The sequence below is a fragment of the Budorcas taxicolor genome, chromosome 19 (assembly GCF_023091745.1).
Source record: "Budorcas taxicolor isolate Tak-1 chromosome 19, Takin1.1, whole genome shotgun sequence".
NCBI classification, from domain to species: Eukaryota; Metazoa; Chordata; class Mammalia; order Artiodactyla; family Bovidae; genus Budorcas; species Budorcas taxicolor.
Genome location: NC_068928.1, coordinates 37804505 through 37826930, shown reverse-complemented (window position 1 = coordinate 37826930; position 22426 = coordinate 37804505). Strand labels below are relative to the sequence as shown.

Sequence of the window (22426 nt, the reverse complement as noted above, 5' to 3'; positions counted from 1 at the left end):
ATACCTAATCAACAGAATTATCCTTTGGTTCCCAACCATGGCTAAACTTTTATCTCCTCTGTTTCTTTGTACATGCTATTTTTGTGTGCAATACATCTGACCAAAAATCCATCCCTTTCAAACCCAAGACCAAGCCATGATGACATTTCATCCATGAAGATTTCTTATTTCTGTATCTTTTTTATCTTTCTCATTAGGTTGCACATTTCTTGGGAATATCTATTGGGTATCTACAATGTAACATGCCTTGTATTAAGCACTTTTATATCCATAACAACAATCCTACAAGGTGGGTGTATTGTATAATTATTTAGTTTATCTGGTTCAACAAGTTATAGGAGGACTGAAAACTGTCATATAATCACTACAAAAATGCTTTGCACATAGTAGATGCTCAATAAATATTTGGTGCATGAATGAAGTAGCATTATTCACTTATGAAGAAATCAAGCCTCAGTAAGAGGGCTGGCCAAACAATCATCCTGCCTTGGTTCAAATCCCAGTTCCAAACCCTAACAGCTGTATAAACTTGAGCAAGTTCTCTGAACCTCAGTATTCTCATCTGCTAGCTGGGGATTATTAACAGTATTCACCTCACACCTGTTGTGAGGGATAAATGAGAAAATGTGTATAAAGTCCTCCAACACTGGGCCTGGCACATGGTAATTGTGTGATGAATGTTAGCTGTGACTAACTCTTCAGTGCAGAGGCAAGAGTTTCTAAAGCCCTCATTCTTTCTGAAGAAAAGGATCCTCTGTTAACTTTTTAACCCTCAGTGTACCTAGCACTGTGTGTTGCCCATAACATAGGTTCAACAAACATCGAATTTCCACAGCACAATCATCTTAACCAAAAGTCAGAAGAAAACCATTCAATAGGGCTAGTGCACATCAAAGTACTCTGGCATGTAGAGTTTGAATGATTTTTAATTTCTTTTTATCTATTTATATTTTCTAAATCTCTACAGTGAACGTGTAAATCTTAAATCACTGATACCAGAGCCCTTATCCCTCCAAGTGAATTTATATTTGTAAAAGAGGACTATGAGCCTAAACGAATCTCTAAATGGTGAAAATCCAGGTATGCAGCAAATTGAAACCAAACATTTCAGACTAACTAGAGAAGATACCCATGCATGGTGGGCTCTGTGCTAGCTCTGTTCATAAGTCTGGCTGCTTAGTGGCCCAAGAACTTCTTGAAAAACAGGGATATATCTTCTCTGACACTTGATCACCTGGCATTGTGCCCAATAAAGAGTAAACAAATAGCCAATACATATTTGTTAAGTAAATTAACTGCTTCCGGCTTGTAATCCTCACCCTTGCTTTTAGTTAATTCCATTTCTCTCCATGACCAACATGAAAATCAATCACAGTGACTGATGTTTTGAGAAGGAGGAAGTGAATGGTTTACTCAAGCACCATCACTTTGGAAAGCTAGTCTCACAAATAAAAATGTTTCACTAAATAGCCACACAGAGTGTAGATAATCCTTTTCTAATGAGGGATTTATCCTGTGTCAGTTCAGTGCAGCTCAAAAAGATAAAATCTAAGAAACGGAAGTTGTTCCTTGTCAACAGTTAGATACCTCATCCAATGAAGACCCTGAGAATGAACTTCCTTTATTTAAAAAAAAAACAAACTTATTTTAGAAAAGTCACCATAAATTACTAAAAGGACTGCTTGTATTTCATATGGCTCAAAAATAATCTTACTTTTGCGTGTGCACGCATGCATTACAGAGTAAAAAAAAAAGAAAAAAACCTCCAAATACATCTATTTATTTGAATAGAAGTGACCCAAGGCTACAATTAAAGCCCAGTTTCCTCTATCCACATCTCTTTTCCCTGCAATGCCAACTCCTTTTCCACCTGGAAAGAAATACTCTTTGGTTTTTAAATCCCTGCTTCTTTTTGTTCCCTGCCTCTTACAAACAGGAAAGGCTCTGATATCAGTGATTTAAGATTTACACATTCACTGTAGAGATTTAGAAAAGACAAATAGACAAAAAGGAGAAATTAAAAATCATTCAAATTCTACATGCCAGAAGTTACTATCATTAACATTTTGGTGTATTTTTTCAGACATGTCTCTGAAAAGAAAAAAAAACAACAGTTAAACCATTTCTTCATGTATAGTATATCATATCATTCCAAATCAATATATCTTCTTCTATAGCACAAATGATTAAATTATCTTCTTTTTTATATCTCCCCTTTTAACAGAATGGAGGAGCAGAATAAACTGGAACAGGGAGAAGCCTGAAGCAGAGAATCAGAAAAGAGAATTGTGCAAAGCTCTGAGTAAGACTTCATGAGAGCTAAAATTTAGCCAGTGAGAAAGAGAATAGAAGGGAGAAGATAGATTTAGAATGAAGAATCAATAGGCTTGTTGATGGTTTGGGGAATAAAGAAAGAGGAGTCAAGAGTGACTTCCAGGATTCTACCTAGCAGGTCAGGACCTAGTGAAAGCAGAAATAGACTTTAAGCATAAGCAGAATATCAGAATAATGAGTTCACTTCCGGACACTCAGTCAGATATGATTCTTCTGGCTACAAAATAACAGAAAATCTGACTGGCAGAGGCTTAAGCAAATACAAGTTTATTTTTCCTTCATCAGCAGATGAATGGATAAGAAAGCTGTGGTACATATATACAATGGAGTATTACTCAGCCGTTAAAAAGAATTCATTTGAATCAGTTCTGATGAGATGGATGAAACTGGAGCCGATTATACAGAGTGAAGTAAGCCAGAAAGAAAAACACCAATACAGTATACTAACACGTATATATGGAATTTAGAAAGATGGCAATGACGACCCTGTATGCAAGACAGGAAAAAAGACACAGCTGTGTATAATGGACTTTTGGACTCAGAGGGAGAGGGAGAGGGTGGGATGAGTTGGGAGAATGGCATTCTATCATGTATACTATCATGTAAGAATTGAATCGCCAGTCTATGTCTGACGCAGGATACAGCATGCTTGGGGCTGGTGCATGGGGATGACCCACAGAGATGTTATGGGGAGGGAGGTGGGAGGGGGGTTCATGTTTGGGAACACATGTAAGAATTAAAGATTTTAAAATTAAAAAAATAAAAAACTATAAAAAAAAAAAAAAAGAGTCTGAAGACTGGTGACTCTATGCATGATGCAGGGTCCCAACAACAGCATGAAGGACCTAGGCTCTTCCCTTATCTCTGCTCCAACACCTTAGAGCAGAGTTATATCTTACAGTGGCTACTGCATTTCAGGGCTTTATTTTGGCCTCCCAAGCATAAGATTTGGAGAAGGAAATGGCAACCCATTCCAGTATTCTTGCCTGGAGAATCCCATGGATGGAGGAGACTGGTAGGCTATAGTCCACGGGGTCGCAAAGAGTCAGACACAACTGAACGACTTCACTTTCTTTTCTTAAGCATAAGGTCGTCATGTGAGAAGCAATCAGAAGTCTTCTCACGTTTCTTTGGCCAAAACTGTATCTTATGCAAACTCTAGACCAACCACTGGCAAAACAGAATGGCTTTCAGATCATGAGTCCTTCCCTGGGAAGGTGGGGTGCTGTTGTCTAGGAAGAATGGAGGGTGGCTGCTGGGGAGGCATATAGCAGGGTCTGTCCCAGCTTTGCAGGTTTGAGATATCTATAAGATAATCTATAAGATGCCCAAAAGGAGCTGTCCAATATGCTGTATAGTGCCTTGGAGAGAGAACTGCAGTTGAGCTGCAGAACCAGGAGTCATCCATGTTCTAGGGAAGCTATAGAGTTAGGGGGCACGCATGCAACTGCTTACAGAGAATGTGATGAGAAAGAGGCAAGCCCAAGAAATGGCAGTGAAGAGGGCAGGGTAGAAAAACAAGCTCAAGCCAAAGCCTAAACTAAGAGTATAAGTACAGGAAGAAGGAAAACCAGGAGAGACTATTATCATGGGGACCAACAGAGGGAGAGAGTTTTTATTTGCCTTTGCTGTTTTTATTTGCTTGTTTGTTTTTACTTTTTGAGGAAAAGGAAGCTATTAATATCGTCACATGCTGCAGACACACCAAATAAGACAAGGATTGAACAGTGTCACCCAGATAATGCAATCAGCAAGTTACTGGTACTTTGGCAAGAATAACTTGATAGGAGCAGAGATTAGATTGTAGGGGACTGAAAAGTGGCCAAAGAAGAAGCCAGAAATGGCTAGCCTAGGCTTCTATTTCAAGAAGGGTGTCTATTAAAAAAAGAGAGAGATAGAGATACAGGACAGCAGCCAGAGAGGGATCACTGTGTAGGATGTATTGTTTTTCTTAATATTAGGAGGGATTTGAGCATATTTATATGATGAATGGAGAGATGTAGTCAGGAGGGAAAAGCTAAAGTTGAGAGAGAAGGTCTCTGGGAGGCAGTGGTTACAGCAGAGTGCAGATGACAACTGTGAGTCAAAGCCTCAGTCCTCAAATAGCATGAGGGGAGACTCTGAACTCAAACGATGACAGAGAATTGTAAAACCATGTAGGCAAATCTCAAAAGGGAAGAGGTTTGGCAAAAGATTGAATAGTAAAAATCTAGAAATGACAAGCAAGGAGCATGAAGGATGCCAACAGCACTTCTGGAAAATGAGCAAGTTCTATTTAAGATAGCTGCAAGCAAAACAGTATCCTGAAGAAGAGTCATGTTTTACTCGGGCAGGGATGCAGAAAAGAGGTTGAGGATATCGTGGAGTGTGATTATACTAGAACATGGATTCTAGGAAACACAGGGGGAAGGATTAAAAAAGAAGTCCTCAAGAAATATGAAAGATGGTGGAAACAAGGAAGTGCAAAGCTTTACAGGAAAGATGATAACCAAAGGCAGAGGGCTTATGATGGATCATGTCTGGACTAACTGGCATCCACACTCCGACAGAACTCCAACACATGGGCAGCAGCCCTGTAACCTTATGCCACAGAATATTAGAGAAATGTCATCAGAGGAGACGTTTAAAGAGATGGATGTCATCTTTACAAATGGCTCTGTAACTCCTAATGCTCAATAAAAAGAATGTGTTCTATCTTTGGACAAGAATATATGGGGCTGGCTACTGAATAGTAAATTTCAAAATATAGAGGATCTCTTGTTCTAATGTTTAGCCAAGGACCAGATAACACATTTATAACAGTTTCTCCCTCATTCAACTCACATTATTGAGCTCATATCATATGCCAGTACTGTGATAGATTATTTTTCAAAAAATGAACATCCATGTGATTAAGGAGTTTATAATCTCCATAAGTATGTCTTCCGAGTTCTAAGAAACTGAATTTAAAATGAACTTAAAAGTATGTGGTAGAGCAGTGATTCTCAAACGTTTATGTGCATACAAATAACCTTGGGATCTTATTAACATGCAGGTTCTGATTCAGTGGGTCTGATTCAATGGAGCCTGAGATTCTGCATTTTTAACAACTTTCCAGGTGATGTTGATGTTGCTGGTCCATGAGTCACTCTTGAGCATCAAGAAGCTAGGACTCTATATTTCTTGCTTTGCCTTTTCTATTTACACTGACCTATAAGGTCCTAAATTTTTTCCCCTTTTCCTTTTTAACTCTCTTACCCATCTGTTCTTTCTAATAAAAAGAGAGGTTAGGGTAGAAAAACTTACAAAAAGCTTGCTCTTCTATTAGCTACAAAAGCAACTATTAGCTATACAGACTGCTGTCATGAAGTTGTCAACCATCTATCTCATGTGATTACATACTTTTGTGGAATCCCTACTATTTCAAACAGGGCACCTAGATATTCAGTAAAAGAATAAACAGACTGGGAGCAGCAATTAATTCTAGTTATGCCATATGGCAGTATAGAACACTGGCTGGAACCTGAAAACTCAATTTCACAAGAGTTTTACTTATTCTGAATTTTAATCATTATAGGATCAGCAAACATATGTCTACCAACTTGCTCCATTTACACAAAATTCTAAAGAATAATCACACTGCATACTCAAAAATGATTGGTTTTTCCCAAATGGACTTAAAATTTCTCTTCTACTGGATTCTCAAAATCAAGTAGCTGCTGACAGCTACAGTTTAATTTCTCTTTCAAACAAAATCTTCAAACAGTACTTTTAACAAATAGTATTGTTTGCTTTCTTACCATCTTCATCATCAGTTCACAGTGTAATTTTGCACAAGTATAATTTTCTCTGGTTCTGGATTCCTCATCTTTGGGGCTGGCTCAGCTGCTGACCCTCCTTGTCCCTGTGAACTCCCTCCATCATGCCTGTCACTGCTGAGACACCCATCCCACCACATTCTCTCCATTTCAACTCTCTCCAGAATGGAGACATTATCATTTCTAACACATACTCCATCGCCTGTCCTATTAGAGCTAAGATTCTTTCATCTCCTGTACATCTCATAATTTCAAGATAAGGACAGAAAAATCAGTTCTTTTCCTGTGAACTTTTGTCTCTGGTGCTTGAGAGACTATCCTGATATTCCCTGAACATGTTTTAGTGATAACATTTACTGCACCAGGGCCAAAATGATTTTCTGCCACTTTCAATTCTAGTTCAATAAAAGAATAAGAGCTTTGTTTCTAACCTCTGTCATTTTTAATACCATAAAATGATTTTAAAAATGTAAAATTGAGTTCCATTTCCTACTGGACTACCAATCTCATATTAGCTTTCCTTTTATCAAATTTATGAGGAAAGTCAGAAATTGCCTTTCCTTAAAAAAGATCAAAATCTCAGGATCTCCTGGGCAGAATGCTTGAATTGAATTTGAGCTCTCAATAATTGCTGGCCTGGAAGTCTTAAAGAAGTATAAAAGTTAGATACTTAAAGTTAGTTATGTCAGAAATAACAAACTGAAGGATTATCCCTTAGACTACTATCGTCTGAAATAATAAGGTTATTCTTAGAAAATTATAATCCTAAAAATACCACAGACATACTTATTACATTTCCAACTTGAGGAAGTCTATGGTTTTCTGAAACCACAGTATGAATGAAGTCTATGGTTTCTGAACTGCAAAGTGAAACAAATGTTTTTTGCAACATATTATGAAATGTTTCAGATATGCATAAAAGGTAAATGAACACCATATATGTGTATACTCATAATCTAGATGCTATGATTCACATTTTGTTATATCTGCTTTGTCACTTATCCATCCATCTAGCAGATGTTGCTAGACTCTAGATGCATATATAATTAACTAAACTTCAATATTTATTACAGTTCCTTTAAACCAATAAGCTTTTGAAAGATGCCAATTCTTTTTTAAAATAATGGCTTGCTTAAGTAAACTATGCAACCAATTAGAAATCCTACATTCTAAATCCTAATCTTTTATTAATGCTCTTACTTTGAGTAATGTCACATATCTTAGTTTTATCATCAACAAAAAAACAAAGGTTCTTGGTAGATATGATAGGAGGTCTTGATTATCAAATCGTAAAATCAACATTGTGGTTATGGCAGAATCCAGAAAAGAGAGACACTCCCTTAATATAACTGAGAAATAGCTAATTGGAAATTATGTGGGCATAAAGTTTTCTATAAATTATAATAACTCAACAAGTCTCACAAACTCAAGAGGGAGCTTGAGGGTGAGCATTTAATCATAATGCATAAGCGTCACTATATATCTATGATAAAACAAATTGATTATTGAAGACTGAGTCACTCCAAGTGGGAATTTCATAACAAGGCACTAGCACAAAACTGGAATTTTCTTGGCTTTGTGAAGCCGTAGCTGGCTTATAAACTCCTTATTAATTAAGTACAGTAAGCACTGCCACAGAGATAGCTGCCCCTTCCTTTATGAACTGTTTATTTCCCTACACTGATTTTTTTTTTTCTTTTAGAAGATTGGCCTGGAAGAGGGATTCTTTGAAGCCTGAAGAATCAAAGCTGCTGCAAAGCACTGCTGAGAGTTTCGAAAGAATTATGAAGAAACTACACTGGACCTGAGGCGATAGGCTGAGATCTCCCTAAACAGGTCAGCAGTTGGTCTGCAAAATATTCCCACTGCCAAGGAGGCGGTGACATCTTGTGTAAATCAAAAACTAAAACCCTGAGATATCTCATTTCCATTTTAAATGCATGGGGGTTAAATATGGATATCTAGCACTTGAGAAGTTCCTGTGGGATTGATTTTTTTTCCTGTCGTTTCCGAGCCCTTTGCTGGGTGAGATAAGAAGGACCGCATTTCATTATCAACCCTGCTAGTGCTGCACTTCAGGGAGACTAGATGAGGCTACACAGTGGAGAGAAGATTCGGCTTCCAAAGAAGAAATGATTCACATGTTGTGATTATAAAAACCCACTTTAGGCCCAACTCATTTTCAACAGAATCATGAAATAAAATGAGATCCCAAGGAAATGAAATTTCCTGCATCATTTTGCAAATTTAAAAAAAAGAAAAATCACAGTGATACCATAAAAAAAATCAAATTTTTGAGGTTTCAAGGTTTGGTTGGTAATGTTTGCATTTTTGTAACATTTGAAAAAACAATGCCAAATAACATTTTGGGGGAGGCAACTGAAAAAGAAAACACAAGATCATGGTTAGGCGAATCTTCTATTGAATCAGACAATGTTACAGAAAAAACATCAGAACAAAGACTTTGAATTCTGAGAGCTGACCCAGTGCTCTTGCATTTCTCTCCCCTTTGCTCTAATTTCAGTATAACACAGGAAGTGGATACAGGATGGATCTATATCAGAAATAAGAGAAAACCAGCAAATTAGAGATAACCACAACCAGGAGGGCCTCACGCCACAAGTTTCTGGAGATCCACAAATAGATGAATACAAAGAGGCTTTTAATTCCCCCCACTGGCTTTCTATAAGCACAAAAAATAGCACACATTGGGACAAAAGATTAGATCCAGATCAAGTGAGATTTAAAATCATGGCCAAAGTAAACATTGGTAAAATGAAGACAGTAATTTCAAATAAAGGATCTTTTCACACAATGTATGAATTAAGAGCCCCCATTTATAGACAAATAGAAAAGCTTCTAGTATTAAAAAATTGATACTGAGGATTTTCTGAGATCTTCCAAGACAAATCCATTTCAAGTAGAAAATAGGAATGTGCCCAAGTAAAAATGATGGCTATAATTCTATCAGAAGTAAAGCAAATTCAGAGACCTAACTATAGGACTAAATATAGGACTACATAGTGGTGCTCAGCTTATTCTAATGGGTCAGTCCAACCTGAAGGGAGAAAGCTCAGTTATCTGCCTGCTTCCCAGGTTTCATTTCAAAAGTCCTTTCACTCTTGATAGAACATGTTATTCTGTTTCATGAGCTCAGTACTGGGAATGTTTAATGAAAATGTTTGAAAAAAACAAGATTGAAAAAAACCCACTTACTAAAAAGTTACTGTACATCAAAATTACTCATATAAAATATTTATTTTATGGGATGACCAAAGGGAGAGGCTTCTATCTACTAACACCACCAAAATAGCCCAGTGTAAAAGAAAACAAAAATGAACCAATTTAATCTTATAGCTGGTACCAAATCCAAGACACCTACTCAAGTGAAAGAATAAACAAAATAATCATCATCATAAAATTAAAAAAGAGTCATACACTTCAAGGTTGCTTTGAAAGTATAGGACACTTTCTATGAAAGAACATATAATAAAATGATCTTCCTTTCCAGGTTAAGCCAAGAGACCAATAGCAAGTAATATTGTATCAGTTTCACCTGTAGACCATTTCAGACTAAAAGAGCAACAAAAATAACCCTTTACTCCTCCCAGTAAGTATATCTCCAAAAATCTTTAACACAATTGTGAAATCTCAACATACACTCACTAAATAACAGAAAACTAGTACAGGGATTTAGCATATAATTGATAACTTGAGAGCCGTGAAGTTACAAGTTTTTGTTTGCTTTCTTGGTTAAGGGTGAGAAACAGAGATAGGACTGGAAAAGGAAGAAATGAATTTTTAAACTTCAAGATGTGGTCAAATTATTGCTATGAGTTTGAAGCCTTTTCAGAGCTCTTTAAACTTAGATAGATTGCACTAGTACCTACTACCTTTTTTATTTCTGCATTGACACTGAAACTTCAGTGAAAGTAGCAAAGTGAACAGAAAGAGAAGATATGAACAAATATCTAAACTTGTAACACAAATGTACCAACAACACATTTCACATTTCTTCTCTTGATAAGCACACTTCATCTGAATGTTTTTTGTTTGGGAATTTTAAGCTCAATAACCAGCATTTAGGAAAAGTAACATTCTCCATGTAATTAATGGTGATAATATTGACAGCATATCACTTTGAAAATCTTGCTCTCAAGAGTTACATTGGACTAACTTCTTGTCTTTCCTCCTGTAATACAAAGACACAAGAACAATATATTCTTAAACTAAATTCTGTTTTAAAGCTAAATCCATGGTAAGATGACAAGAAAAACAAAGTTCCCAAAGAGAACTGGAATTATTTTTATGATATTTGTGCTAACATATCATGTTTCATGCAGAGCTATATGCTAACCACCCACAATGAGACATGTTCAAGATATTCTTTCAGTCTGTACTTTAAAAGCACTGGTTTTGTGGGGTTTGTGCCATAATCCTGTTATATAAAGTTATTTCTTTATTTTTTTCCATTTCAATATGCTATTAATCTACCTGTCTCTTCTTGTAACTCCTTTAAGTTTCACAAAAGATAACAATACTCCAAGTTTGTTTCCATTGGCTCTAGACTTCACTTCCAACAGTGAGCATAAATGACTAGCTGTTCCAAAATGAGCCATGGAGAATTTATCCCTACCTCAGTAATAAAAATTTTCTATTTTCTTCACCCTTTTCCCCATTCTCAATGCATTCTTGCTGTCAGATGGCCTCCCCTGAATCAAACTTAAGAAATGCTCAACTGTTTCTGCAAATGCGTAAGAATGCCATCAAACGTCTGAGTATAGATCAAGCATGTTTCATTCCAGGTGTCTCACAGCTGGCGCTGGTCCTGCAGTGACCACCGCAATAAAACAGGAGGAGCCTCTGCCTGGCTTTCATCCTAATCATTCTCTAAAGAGCTTGCTGAAAACTTGGACTCAGAATGTGAAAGCTGTTAGTTTTAGGGAGAAGGTTTAAATGAGGAGGCAGTTTGAAGAAGAGCCATGAACATCACAGCTCAGGACATCAAATACCACAACAGGACTTCGTTTCCTTGGAATTATGCAAAGTGCCATCCGTTTTTTATTTTGTCTTATATGGAAAACATTATCCTTCCTTGGTAACACTCTTAAGCCAAAAAGACCCTATAAAGACAGAAATACAGATATGATTTTCAGTCTGGGAAGACAGAAAAGCTACTTGTACTGAAAAACAGATGAGCACTTGGAGGACATCCATGACTCAACACAACTATCATTTTCTGGGGTCAGTCACTCTAGGCAATCGAAAGGTGGCAAACAGCACATAACAGCTGTGATGAAGTCAGATGCTTTAATTTACAGCGACTCCACAGTCATGGCAAACAGCACTGAATTCTGAGCCACCATAAAAATTATGGCCAAGCCCCTAGAGTTTACCAGGAATCAGTATTTTCCCATCACTCCACTCTATTCTCAAGCAGCACAGTGTTGAGGAGATAATTAAAGGAATTAAAGCAAGGACACAACAAAGATAGAATGGAAAGTTTTGGTGGGGGGGAGTATATGTATATATGGCATTTATATTTATCTAGTGTCTTTCCCAGATTATCCTGCTAGAGATTTCTTACCCACCTTCGGCCCTAATGTGCCAAGTTAGTAGTTTTAGACAGATTCCTACCTCCCCCACAAATTTACCAAACCCCTAAAGTTTTATTGCTTTAATATGACTCAAGATAAAACTTTTAAAGTGGCTTTCATTAATTCTTTTGATGTTACTTGGCCATTTTCCATATACATTTAGCTCTCAAGTTTGATGATTCCCAAATTTCCTTTCATACTCAGCCTCTGGGAGAGATACAACTTCCACGCAAAAAAAAGTAAATGTGATTGACATTGTACAAGCTTTCAGTGCTCTCAAAGCAACTGCTATCAATACATATAAGTACATAACATCAACCAGCCATACATGGGGCCATACACACAATGTGGCTGAAAAAGAAGATTCAGTAAGACAAGGGTTACATTATGGGATGATGATTGAATGGGTAAATTTAAGACAATTTCAAACAGCTTGCCAAAGGAAATCCTCATTTTTCCATTTTCTTGTATAGTATCTAATTTCTGGCTCCTCATTTCCTCCTGATCTGATAATTATGAAATTCTAAATAAAGTGTCATCTTTCTTACAACAAATCAATGAACAGAAAGCTCCCATCAACAATGCAGATGTTTCCTAAAACCTCTGCTGATTATTTCCTGAATATCTATCCCACAAACCACACAGCAAGTCCTTTGAGAACAAGGAACCCTCTCTACCTCATAATAAATACAGCTTCTATGTCTGTGTGCATGGGTGTGTGTGTATGAGTGTGTGTATGCACTTAAAAAAGAGAACTAAGAAGTAATAAGTAAATGATAACAGTGAGATAACAGTGAGTCACCACAAAATCACCTTTTATTATCAATTTCAGATTGAAATTCAGTCCTTTCCAGTGCTACACTGCAAATAACGGGAAAGGAGAATTTCTACTTATTGTATATTTGTCTCCATAGATGAAATAAAATTATTTTTACATTCCTTACCACAGATTTATACCATTAACACCACCACATACACAATTATATTTTGGGCATCCCTCTCCCTATGCTTGGTGGCTTAGATGGTAAAGCGTCTGTCTGCAATGCAGGAGACCCAGGTTCAATCCCTGGGTTGGGAAGATCCCCTGGAGAAGGAAATGGCAGCCCATTCCAGTATTCTTGCCTAGAAAATCCCATGGACAGCAGAGCCTGGTAGGTTACCGTCCATGGGGTCACAAAGAGTCAGACATGACTGAGCAACTTCACTTTCACTCCCTATAATACAGTTTATAATAATTCCATCTTTGTTCCTCATGCCATCCTTATAATAATCCTATAATACAAAGATCAACTTTGTATTAAAAAAATAAAAAATTCTTTAAGTTACTAACTGAGCCTTCAGATACACAACTAAGCCTAAACTCATCCACTAATAAAGTATAGGGAAGTTTGTTTTAAACACTTCCAACCTACCAAAAATTACAGATATTCTCACTTTTGCAAAAAGCTCTCATCTTTTGCATTCTGTTTGTTTCAATTATTCAGGGCAACCCAGGCTGATAATTACACAGTCCCCAGTTGCTGAGTAAAAGTGATGCTTAATTAGCCAGCAGGAAAGATCGATTAAGATCCAGCAGGGCATCTTGTGAAGTTCTCTCACATTCCTGGAGGGAATATATTCTGGCCGTGCCCTTCGAAAGGATAAAACTCCTTGCTTCTAAAGAGTTTCAGTGACGTTTCTAAAGTAGATGATAAGGTCTGTCTGCCACACAAATGAAATCCCAGGTATAACACTGCTGATGCTCTTCCTTTACTAAGAGTACACAGTTCAAACGTTTCAAATCGCATTGCCTCCAAGTCAAAAAAGACTTAAGATTGTACTCACTTATCCCCAACTCTCATTCAGTTACCACACTTCAAACAAGCAGTGGTTGGGGAATACACTGTGATGGAAATTTTTAATTTCTCCCTCCATCAAGCAAGTGTATGCAATCTGTCAGGTGCTCACATTCTGAAAGGCACAAACTGGGTGAGGGCCTTTAATTAAAAAAAGAAACTTAATGAACATGATATTCCAATCAGCCTGAGATTAAGACATTTTAATAGGAAGAGAGAATCAACTGGATAAGTCTAGTTTAAGTTTTCTATTCGGGAAGGAGATGAGGATATAAAATCAGGACCAAAAGTCATAATGGAAATTATCTCATACTGCTTAACATCCTCTCTTTCAGTAATTTGGACAAGCATAAATATTTAGCTTTTCAGCCATTTTGCAAAAGTGTCCAATAAAGACTAACATAACAATCCAAAGCTAAAAGCAGAATAACTTTTTTAATATAGATAATTATCAAAATATTTCCATTGTGGTAAACTAACTACCCTAAATATGCCTGCCTACCCTCAATGCAACTCAGTAAACATTTAAAAGCCTCTACCAAGTATAAAGAACTATAATAAGCGTGTCTTACTTTGATAATTTATATACAATTAAAGTAGATTTTGCTGATTATAAATTGCTTTAAACTTTATGAAGAAGAATAATGGAACTGGTTTATACAAACCTAGCTTTGATTTGCTGCAAGCCCCGCAGAATATGGTCTCTGTTGTCCTTTGCACCAGCACTGAGGTTCTCATTCCGCAAACCTTCACCCAGGAACTCTTCAGTATCTAAAGGAAAAGGAAAGCTGATCAACAGAAAAGAAAAAGTACCAAGAGAGAAGGAAGAAAATCTGGAGGATTAACAAATGGGTATAATTTTCTCTTTAAAAACTTTAAAGTTGCAGAGTAAGGTGATTGTAAGTAATGCCATAGAAGAGTATACTTATGAATATTTCACTCTAGTGCCTGTAATATGAAACTGCACTAGATATACTATCAAGATAATGTTACAAATTTATACAGTTGGGTTACATAAGCATATTAAAATTTTGTTTTACATTCTCACCACTCAACAACACCAAACAAAAAATCCTACATAGCCATAACTAGGACTTTTGATGGGGTATAAAGTTCTGAAAATAAAAATTTCACTAAGGACCACCATTAAATTCCAAGACGTATGTCATATCTATTGCATATGTCATTTAATAGGTTCCTCCAAGTTCCTCTGAAGGCTAAAGGATGAAAAGTTTAATTCAAAGGTAAAAATAAATGCTATCCAAAATTAAATTAATGCTTTTGAACTGTGGTGTTGGAGAAGACTCTTGAGAGTCCCTTGGACTGCAAGGAGATCCAACCAGTCCATTCTGAAGAAGATCAGCCCTGGGATTTCTTTGGAAGGAATGATGCTAAAGCTGAAACTCCAGTACTTTGGCCACCTCATGTGAAGAGTTGACTCATTGGAAAAGACTCTGATGCTGGGAGGGATTGGGGGCAGGAGGAGAAGGGGATGACAGAGGATGAGACGGCTGGATGGCATCACCGACTTGATGGACATGAGTTTGAGTGAACTCCGAGAGATGGTGATGGACAGGGAGGCCTGGCGTGCTGCGATGCATGGGGTCACAAAGAGTCAGACACAACTGAGCGACTGAACTGAACTGAATATGCCATATTAATAAGATAAAGGACAAAGACCATGTGATTGTCTCAATAGATGCAGAAAAAGCATTTGACAAAATTCAACAGCACTTTATGATAAAACAAACAAACAAAAACATTCAACAAACTGGAAATAGAAGGAAACTTCCTTAGCCTCATAATGATCACCTACAAAAACCCACTAACATCATACTTAATGATAGGTGAAAGTCAACATACAGACCCCTCCCTTTTAAAATAAAGTCAGGGTGCCAGAAAAGGGAGCTCTAAGGCCCTACCCACCGATGTCAACTGCAGACCCAACTGGAAGAGATACATCACTATATCTCCAACAGGGAGAAGGTTGCTACTTTACTACAACAGGAGGAAGGAAAAATTTTCTCCTTGTCCTGCAAGAGTCTGGTCAATGAGAGACTGTTAACAATAACTCAGTCAACAAGAAGCCATTACACTTGGAACTTCCAGTTTTCTCCAATGGTCTCTGTTTATAACAGCTCCTCCCAGTTCCTTCTTCTCCTCTATAAAAGAAAGTTCCTCTCTTTTGTTTTCTGGGCTTGCCTGTGGATAACCATGATTGCACGTCTTTAATTGCAAGTCATTGCTGTTCCCAAATAAACCATTTTGCAGGTAAAATAACTGTTTGTTTTACTATTTTAGGTCAACAAATGAAAGGCTGAATACTTTCCCCCTGTTCCTAAAGATCAGAAACAAGACAAGCTGTCTGCTCTTACCACTTATATTCAACATTGCACTGGTGCTAGACAGGGCAAATATGCAAAAAATGAAATTAAAAGAGTCTAGGTTAAAAAGAAAGAAGTAAAACTATCTCTACATGCAGATGATATAATCTTGTACATAGAAAACCCTAAGGAATCCACTGACAACTATTAGAACTAAAAAATGAGTTCAATAAGTCTGCAGGATACAAGATTAATATTAAAAATCAGCTGTATTTCTATACAGTAGCAATGAACAAGCCAAAATTAAATTAGGAAAATTCCATTTAAAATAATATAAAACAGAATTAATATTAAGGAATAAATTTAACAAGAGAAGTATAACACTTAAACTCAGAAAACTACAAAATATTATTGAAAGAAATGAAAGACCTTAAATTAAAGGGAGAAAATAAATGGGAAGACATCCCATGTTTACATATGAGACTTATGGCTATTAATATGGGAATATTTCCATATTGATCTAAATAGTCAATGCAATCTCTATTAAAATCTCAGCTGGATTTTTTACAGAAACTGACAAACTAATCCTATAATTCATTTGGAAATTTGAGGTACCCAGAATAGTCAAAACAATTTTGAAAAAGGAGGACAACTTTCCCATTTTCTGATTTCAAAACTTACTACAAAGCTACAGTAATCAAGACAATATGGTATTGGTATAAAATCAGACACACAGATCAAAGGAACAGAATTGGGAATTTAGAAGTGGACCCTCACATTTATATTCAATAAATTTTTGACAAGGATGACAAGATAAAGCAATAGAAAAATTGTTTTTCAATAAATGGTGCTGGAACAATTAAATATCCACATGTAAAGAAATGAAATTGAACCCCTACCTCATACAATATACAAAAATTAACCCAAAATGGATCATAGACCCAAACACAAACGCTAAAACTATAAAACTATTAGAAGAAAATAGGCACAAATCCTTGTAACCTTGGATTAGATAATAGTTTCTTAGATATGATGCCAAAAGAACAAGCAACCAAAGAAACAAATTGGACATCAAAATTAAAACTATTGTAGTCCAAAGGATGCTATCAAGAAAGTGAGAAAATTTTTGCAAATCATTTATCTTATAGGAGACTTATATACAGAATATATAAAAAGCTCTTACAATTCCATAATAAAAACACAAATAACCTGATTTTAAAACAAAGAACCTAAATAGACATTTATCCAAAGAAGATATACAAATGACTAATAAACACATGAAAAGATGTTTAACATCAGTTGTTATCAGGAAAACAACAATCAATACCACACTGAGGTACCAATTTCACATGGCTACTGTCAAGAAGATGGACAAAAATGAGTGCTGTTGAAGATGGAGAGAAATTAGGATCCTTATACATTGCTAGTGGGAATGTAAAATGGTGTTGTTACTTTGTAAAAGTCTGGCAGTTCCTCGAAAAGCTAAAAAAGAGAGTTGCCCACCAATTCCACTACTAGGTATAAACACAAGAGAAATGAAAACAAGTGTTCAAATAAAAACTTGTACACAAATGTTCATAGCAGCATTATTCTTAACAGCCAATAAGTGGATAAATACTAACACCCATCAACTGATGAACAGATAAACAAAATGTGGCAGCAATAAAAAAGGAAACGCTGATACATGCCACAATACAAATAAATCTCTGAAATCATAATTTCATCCATCAAAGGAAACCAGAAGCAAGGGTCACATATAGTATAATTCCATTTACATGAAACATATAGAATGGGCAAAAATCTATAGGAACAGAAAGTAGATAAGCAGATGCCTAGGGCTATGGGAGAGAGGGATGCAGATTGAAGAATGAAGGCTAAGAGGGTTCAAGTTTTCTTTGGAAGATGAGGAAAAATGTTCTAAACAACTCTGTGAATACCATACTAGAAGCCATTGGACTGTACCCTTTAAATGGATAGGTTTTATGGTATAAGAACTACATCTCAATGAAGCTGTTAAAAAAGATAGAGTGCCTGATGAACTATGGAATGAAGTTCGTGACACTGTACAGGAGACAGGGACCAAGACCATCCCCATGGAACAGAAATGCGAAAAAGCAAAATGGCTGTCTGAGGAGGCCTTACAAATAGCTATGAAAAGAAGAGAGGCGAAGAGCAAAGGAGAAAAGGAAAGATACAAGCATCTAGATTCAGAGTTCCAAAGAATAGCAAGAAGAGATAAGAAAGGCTTCTTCAGTGATCAATGCAAAGAAATAGAGGAAAACAACAGAATGGGAAAGACTAGAGATCTCTTCAAGAAAATTAGAGATACCAAGGGAACATTTCATGCAAAGATGGGCTTGATAAAGGACAGAAATGGTATGGACCTAACAGAAACAGAAGATATTAAGAAGAGGTGGGAAGAATACACAGAAGAACTGTACAAAAAAGATCTTCATGACCCAGACAACCACGATGGTGTGATCACTCATCTAGAGCCAGACATCCTGGAATGTGAAGTCAAGTGGGCCTTAGAAAGCAACACTACGAACAAAGCTAGTGGAGGCGATGGAATTCCAGTTGAGCTGCTTCAACTCCTGAAAGATGATGCTGTGAAAGTGCTGCACTCAATATGCCAGCAAATTTGGAAAACTCAGCAGTGGCCATAGGACTGGAAAAGGTCAGTTTTCATTCCAATCCCAAAGAAAGGCAATGCCAAAGAATGCTCAAACTACTGCACAATTGCACTCATCTCACATGCTAGTAAAGTAATGCTCAAAATTCTCCAAGCCAGGCTTCAGCAATACGTAAACCGTGAACTTCCTGATGTTCAAGCTGGTTTTAGAAAAGGCAGAGGAACCAGAGATCAAATTGCCAACATCCGCTGGATCATGGAAAAAGCAAGAGAGTTCCAGAAAAACATCTATTTCTGCTTTATTGACTATGCCAAAGACTTTGACTGTGTGGATCACAATAAACTGTGGAAAATTCTGAAAGAGATGGGAATACCAGACCACCTGACCTGCCTCTTGAGAAATCTGTATGCAGGTCAGGAAGCAACAGTTAGAACTGGACATGGAACAACAGACTGGTTCCAAATAAGAAAAGGAGTATGACAAGGCTGTATATTGTCACCTGCTTATTTAACTTATATGCCGAGTACATCATGAGAAACGCTGGACTGGAAGAAACACAAGCTGGAATCAAGATTGCCAGGAGAAATATCAATAACCTCAGATATGCAGATGACACCATCTTTATGGCAGAAAGTGAAGAGGAACTAAAAAGCCTCTTGATGAAAGTGAAAGTGGAGAGTGAAAAAGTTGGCTTAAAGCTCAACATTCAGAAAACGAAGATCATGGCATCCGGTCCCATCACTTCATGGGAAATAGATGGGGAAACAGTGGAAACAGTGTCAGACTTTATTTTTTAGGGCTCCAAAATCACTGCAGATGGTGACTGCAGCCATGAAATTAAAAGACGCTTACTCCTTGGAAGAAAAGTTATGACCAATCTAGATAGCATGTTGAAAAGCAGAGACATTACTTTGCCAACCAAGGTCCATCTAGTCAAGGCTATGGTTTTTCCAGTGGCCATGTATGGATGTGAGAGTTGGACTGTGAAGAAAGCTGAGCGCCGAAGCATTGATGATTTTGAACTGTGGTGTTGGAGAAGACTCTTGAGAGTCCCCTGGACTGCAAGGAGATCCAACCAGTCCATTCTGAAGGAGATCAGCCCTGGGATTCCTTTGGAGGGAATGATGCTGACGCTGAAACTCTAGCACTTTGGCCACCTCATGCTAAGAGTTGTCTCATTGGAAAAGACTCTGATGCTGGGAGGGATTGGGGGCAGGAGGAGAAGGGGACGACTGAGGATGAGATGGCTGGATGGCATCACTGACTCGATGGACGTGAGTCTGAGTGAACTCTGGGAGTTGGTGATGGACAGGGAGGCCTGGTGTGCTGCGATTCATGGGGTTGCAAAGAGTCGGACACGACTAAGCGACTGAACTGAACTGAATGTAGTAAGTGTAATAATGTGTTTCTCTGGTGGCCCAGATGGCAAAGAAACCACCTACAATGTGAGAGACCTGGGTTCAATCCCTGGGTTGGGAAGATCCCCTGGAGGAGGGCATGGCAATCCACTCCAGTATTCTTGCCTGGAGAACCCCCATGGACAGAGGTGCTTTGGCAGGCTACAGTCATGGAGTCACAAAGAGTCAGCAACTCAGCACAGCACAATGTGAACAAAAAATTTAAAGAGGAAAAAATTTTTTTAATATTCAATGTACTAAAACAGAAAAATATAATGTAGCAAATAATAAACTCATAAAATGATATATTACTGATGACAATAATTGTGAAAAATTAGAGTACTCTATTAAAAACAAGCTGTAAGGATATATTGCATAGCATGGGGAATATAGCCTATGTTTTATAATAAGTATAAATTGAGAATAATCTATAAAATTTTTAATCACTATGTTGTACACCTGAAACTAATATAATATTGTAAATCAACTATACTTCAATTAAAAAAGAAAAAAGTTAACAGAAACAAGTGAAAAAAAAAGTAAAGAATTTCTATGTAAAAAGATACAGTTAATTTGTTTACTGTTTAAAAGATATTCACCTGAAATAAAGTGAGACTGAAATTAAAAGACAGGTGTGCCAAATGTCCTAAACAAATTTTCTTAAAAAGCAAGAATAGCAATAATTCATGTCAAAGTAGAACACAAACCAGCCAACAGAGTCATTTTATTTTATATAAAGTACAATCCATAATGGAAATGACCTGTTATGTGCTAAATAGAATAGCACAAAAATATATACAGTGAAAAATTCGAGATAAAAATATATAATTATAGAGGGCAGTTATGTCCAATAGAAATAAAATTACACACTTGATTTAAAATTTTCTAGTAGCCTCATTTCAAAAGATAGCCCCAAAAGAGACAAAATTAATTTTAGCAATATTTATTTTATTTAACTCAATAGATACAAAATATTATGATTTGGGGCTTCCCTGGTGGCTCACTGGTAAAGAATCTACCTGCCAATGCAGGAGACACGAGTTGTATCCCCGATCCGGCAAAATTCCACATGCTATGGAGCAACTAAGCCCGTGTGCCACAACTACTGAGTCTGTGCTTTAGTCTGGGAACTGCAACGACTAAGCCCTCCTGTCACAACTACTGAAGCCCAAGCACCCTAGAGCTCGTGCTCCTCAACAAAAGAAGCAACAACAGAAACAATGAGAAGCCTGCATATACCACAACTAGAGAGTAGTCTCTGCTTGCCACAACTAGAGTAAAGCCTATGCAGCAATGAAGATCCAGCACAGGCAAAAGTAAATAAATAAATTTATTTTTTTAAACCAAAATAGTATGATTTCAATATGTAATGAACAAAAAATAATTATTGAGCTATTTTACCTGTTTTTGTATTATATCTTCAAAAGCTATGTTCATTTTACACTTAACAACACATATCAGTTCAGACTAGTCACATTCAAATGCTCATATTTATGAAAATTAATTAAGTACTGGATTACCAAAAAATCAATAATTTCTTAAAAACTGAAAATTAGAAAGATCTATTTTATGATGAAAACAAAATAAAACAAGAACTTAACATTTAAAAGAGTAAAAAAATCTCTCCATACATAAGACATTTGAAAACACATGCACACATACATTGTGGGTCATAGAGGAAACTCAAAACTATAATTACCATCTATTGAGAAAATAGCCTGTGTAAAATATTATGAAATATAACCAGCATTGTACAGGGTGATCTCTTATTTATAGACCTTTATAGACCTCAATATTTCCAATATTAAATAAGAAAGGATGAAAAGAAATACAGGAAGCAACAAATTCAAAAAATCAGAAAAGAGCAATAAACCAGCCTATGGAAAGCAGGAGAAAGAAAACAATAAAGATAAAAACAGAATGAAAAAGTTAGAATAGTGGTTGTCTAACAGTGCTCTCTGGAGTCATGAGCATCTGATAACAAAGAGGACACTAACAGATGGAGAAATATACCATGTTCATGGATCAGAAGAATCACTATAGTGAAAATGAACATACTACCCAAAACAATCTATAGATTCAGTGCAATCCCTATCAAGCTACCAATGGTATTTTTCACAGAGCTAGAACAAATAATTTCACAATTTGTATGGAAATACAAAAAACCTCGAATAGCCAAAGCAATCTTGAGAAAGAAGAATGGAACTGGAGGAATCAACCTGCCTGACTTCAGACTCTACTACAAAGCCACAGTCATCAAGATAGTATGGTACTGGCACAAAGACAGAAATATAGATCAATGGAACAAAACAGAAAGCCCAGAGATAAATCCACGCACCTATGGACACCTTATCTTTGACAAAGGAGGCAAGAATATATAACGGAGAAAAGACAATCTCTTTAACAAGTGGTGCTGGGAAAACTGGTCAACCATTTGTAAAAGAATGAAACTAGAACACTTTCTAACACCATACACAAAAATTAACTCAAAATGGATTAAAGATCTAAA

General features: G+C 36.7%; 2 protein-coding genes across 2 annotated transcripts in view; one reads left to right on the top strand and one right to left on the bottom strand.

Moving 5' to 3' along the window:
- The window catches only part of NFE2L1 (NFE2 like bZIP transcription factor 1), a 592815-nt gene that overhangs the window by 303964 nt on the left and 266425 nt on the right, over positions 1-22426 (top strand). The gene's annotated exons all lie outside the window — the stretch shown is intronic.
- The window catches only part of SKAP1 (src kinase associated phosphoprotein 1), a 296819-nt gene that overhangs the window by 234658 nt on the left and 39735 nt on the right, over positions 1-22426 (bottom strand). The window contains exon 2 of the mRNA XM_052658022.1: positions 14229-14334. Within this exon, the coding sequence (XP_052513982.1) occupies positions 14229-14334 (106 nt within the window). The remainder of the gene's footprint in view (positions 1-14228; positions 14335-22426) is intronic.